The sequence below is a fragment of the Rhea americana genome, unplaced genomic scaffold (assembly GCF_003343005.1).
Source record: "Rhea americana isolate MKP2758 unplaced genomic scaffold, rheAme1 scaffold_103, whole genome shotgun sequence".
Taxonomy (NCBI): domain Eukaryota; kingdom Metazoa; phylum Chordata; class Aves; order Rheiformes; family Rheidae; genus Rhea; species Rhea americana.
The window spans coordinates 2944967-2948940 of record NW_028185073.1 but is presented as its reverse complement, the minus strand read 5'-3'; the positions used below and the strand labels follow the sequence as shown (position 1 = coordinate 2948940).

Genomic DNA, 3974 nt, shown 5'->3' with positions numbered 1-3974 from the left:
GGGTAAGGGGCGGGGGGAAGGCGGGGTTGGGCGGGCGTCCGCCCTCGCGTCGGGCACCGCTGTCAGCGTGCGGGGTGCGGTGGGCGCCCCAAACCTCTTGTGTTACGGACAGACGCTCCTGCAGACGACACGTGGGTAATAGTTTGGCCAAATGTCAAGGTGTCTTGTTCAAGAGGTTCAGTGGTTCCAGTGAGCAAGTCCGTGTGCAAAAACTTACCTGAAATGTTGCCATTTTCTGAATGGAAACAAATGGTAAGCGGCAAACTGGAACCATCCTGCAGGTTTTCCAGCCTTTAGGTACCCTCCTGCCCCACTCGCCACTGCAAAAAGCAGCAGTGTACAGGGGAAGATCACCCTAGGCTCCAGAGGATTCCTCAGTGTTACTAAACAGCTGGGAGAGATGTTTCTTGGTGCATAGCTGTGAGCTAATCACCTTTGTGTAGAGCCATTCCCCTACCAGTATGGTATTTCTCATTATAAGGACAGGAAGGAATTTCACTCATCCTTGTTTCATGGCAGATGGCTTTCATAAGTGCTTTTGTCAAGCTGTCCCCTGAGTCTGTCTCAGCAGGGGCCACAGTAGCGGTATCCGATTTACAGTGCTATGGTTTCCATGCTTATAGCTACAGGATATAATTCTGGGACCCAAAAGATTAGTGAAAATGCTGTTCATTGTGAAATTGGAACAAACCAAGAACATTGGCCAAGAAGGCCAATGGTATCCTGGGGTGCATTGTTGCCAGCAGGTGGAGGAAGGTGATCCTGCCGCTCTACTCAGCCCTGGTGAGGCTACATCTGGAGTACTGTGTCCAGTTCTGGGCTCCCCAGCACAAGAGAGACATGGAGCTAGTGGAGAGAGTCCAGTATAGGAACACAGGCATGATTAGGGGACTGGAGCATCTCTCCTACGAAGAAAGACTGCAAGAGCTGGGCCTAGTTAACCTGGAGAAGAGAAGACTGAGGGGGATCTTATCAATGTCTACAAATATCTTAAGGGAGAGTGTCAAGAAGACGGGAGTGAACTCTTTTCAGTGGTGCCATGCGACAAGACAAAAGGCAGTGGACACAAACTGAAAGACAGGAAGTTCCATATAAATGAGGAAAAACTTCTTTGCTATGCAAGTGACAGGGCACTGGGACAGGTTGCCCAGAGAGGTTGTGGAGTCTCCTTCTCTGGAGATACTCAAAACCCGCCTGGATGTGATCCTGTGCGACATGCTGTAGGTGACTGTGCTTGAGCAGGGAGGTTGGATTAGATGATCTCCAGAGGTCCCTTCTGACTTCAGCCATTCTGTGATTCTATGATAACCACCATGTTTTAGCTCTCCCCTGGTTCTCCCYAGCCACACATGGCACAATCCAGCCTATTTCTGTCTAGCAGCTTTTTCCATACCTAATCTGTGAAAGGTCCTGGTRCAACCTATGGACTAAGGTTTGTCCCCAAAGTCATACCTGTCTTCCCATCTCCTTTAACTACTGATGGTGATGCTATAGCTATCCAATTTCATTCTCCAAAACCTCCTCTTGAAAAGTAGACTCTGAGTGATGGTTATGAGCCCCACTACTGAGGGCTTTAAGAGTCTGTAAGAGAGTCTTTAAGGGAGTAACGCTTGCAGCTATACAACCCCAGGCTTTGTGACTTACAAACATAGTGCAATAATGTAGTGAGGGCATATATGGTCTCACAAATACAAAATTCTTCATAGGAAACACCATACTGGTGCTTTACAATGGCTCTGTATTGTGTGAATGCATCTATATGATGAATCTTTAAGACTGGAATCCAGGTGAAATGATTTGCCCAGCCTCAATTTGTATGCTACAGATAGTGATAATAAATGTTATCCATAATGTTGACATCTAGATAGTCTTTTGATAGTGCTTGAACACACTCTTTGCAGCACCTGTAGCTAAGATGATGCTTGAAGAGCCCCATGAATGGAACATCTGGTGTCTTATTGTCTATCCAACTGACTAAAAACTCTCCATCTATGGGTGCACAGTATCATTTCCTTCAGACAATTGGCTTCTTAATAAAAGAAGTGCAAGTTAGGGATGAGGAGAGAGATTGTAATACACTACGAAACCAGTATTTATTTTCTAGTATTCATCTTTTTTTTGGTATTCCTACAGGCTATGAGTTTTGGTTCCGATGATCTTCTCTTTAAGGTTTTGTAGGTTTCCCTTGAGGGTCAGGATGGAGATATCAGGGATGGTTATATTGCATGTTTCTAATTAAATAAGAGCCATTGTTTTCAGTACATGTTTAGCTTTCAAGTTTGCCATTTCTTTTTCAGATTTTAAGAGGGCATTGTATGCTTTAAAGCTTATTTATACTTTAATCAACGTTAGCAGGTACTCTGATAAAAATTATTACTTCTAGCTACACATCTGGTCTTGCCTTCAGGCTATGAGAACRTATGCTCAGACTTCTGAATGTAATTCATTGGCCAGTAGCTGAGAAGCCATAAGAGGTGGTGTTCCCAGATGGTTCTTTGATAGTATCTTAGCTACAGTTAAGTTCCTGTTAGAAAAATAAATGTATAGTCTRTGGTTATGAATGCAATAAAAATATCAAGATTACACTCTGAAATTAAATTTACAATAAAGAATGGAGCCATATTGAGAAACAGACATCACAAAACAAGATAATACTCTGTTTGAAATCCTGGCATGTCACACCAAAACTATTTGAAAGAGGGTATTCTAAGAATGCAGACAAAAAAGGATAAAACAATAATAAGAAAAGTGGCTAAAATGCTTTATACTGGAGAAGAGAATTATARTATCTACATATAATAGTTTTAATGTGTTATTTTATCTTCTGCATTGAAAAACATATATTGCATTTAGCTAATAGAAAAATACACTGTGTGTGTACTTTCTAAGTCTTGCCACATGATTGCACTGTTGCRTAAAAACCACACCCTGGTCCTACTTCAAGTCAGAGACAGAACTCCATTTCAGGGCAACCAGGATATAACTATTGGTGCAAAAACAAACAAAACAAAAAGTCTGGGCAGTATATAACAGAGGTAAAATGGAGTTGTGTTTTGTCATATCTATTATTAATAATAGTAACCACATATTAGAACAAATGCAGTTCAGAATAAATATAGTTGATGAACTTAACACTTGAATAAGCCTTAATCTTTTCCCATAGTTTCTATAAATTCATATCTTTGAATTTGATAGACGATTTTTGTAAAATATCATCACGTAGATTTACATCTTTTAACTGTAGGTACTTTATCTAAGTACGTACAGTTTTATCTAAGATCAAGTGTAACACTACATGCACTTCTGCCTTCATGTTGTCACAAGGCTGGCAAGACATTTTGGAGTGATAATGTTGTCCACAGTGTGTAAGATTTGTTATCCTCAAATGTTAAGCAGCTAAAGGTACATCCTAGGGGAGAAATGGGTGATATGCCTGGGTAATAATAATTTTCCATATACAATTCACAAAGCGTAAGATAATCTTGCAAAGGAATAGCGAGGACTATCAGATGTGACCAGTATCCCCTATCTTGGATACAATTTTGTGAGGGAACCTTAGCAGATTGTGTAGGTCAAATTCGGGGTTCTGAAGTTAAGAGAGTGTTTTAGGCTTTGAAGCCACCTACAATTTCTGCAGAGCCCCACTGACTATGCAAGTATTAAGTCTCTTTAGAAATCGGGACACTTCCTGAAAACTGATTTGGGTATTATCATAATGTTTCTGTAGTATGCTCTAATCTGATATATATACTCCGCATTTTACATTAACTCTTAAACTGAAATCAGCATTATTAGACTATAAATGAACATTTAATGGCTACAAATATCAGACAAGAGTAAGACAACAATCAGGAAGAAAAAATGTTTAATCCTTAATTTCCTTACTGACATTATCTTTAATAACAGATTATATACATGAACTCACAAATTTATACATAATTCTCAGAAATTGTTTGAAAKATTTTCTAAAAGCA

The 3974-nt window shown here is 40.2% G+C and overlaps 1 protein-coding gene across 1 annotated transcript in view; it reads right to left on the bottom strand.

Moving 5' to 3' along the window:
* The window catches only part of BRD10 (bromodomain containing 10), a 57995-nt gene extending 57721 nt beyond the window's left edge, over positions 1-274 (bottom strand). Inside the window, exon 1 of the mRNA XM_085307294.1 lies at positions 218-274. Coding sequence (XP_085163420.1) covers positions 218-274 — 57 coding nt within the window. The remainder of the gene's footprint in view (positions 1-217) is intronic.
* Positions 275-3974: the final 3700 nt, after the last annotated feature.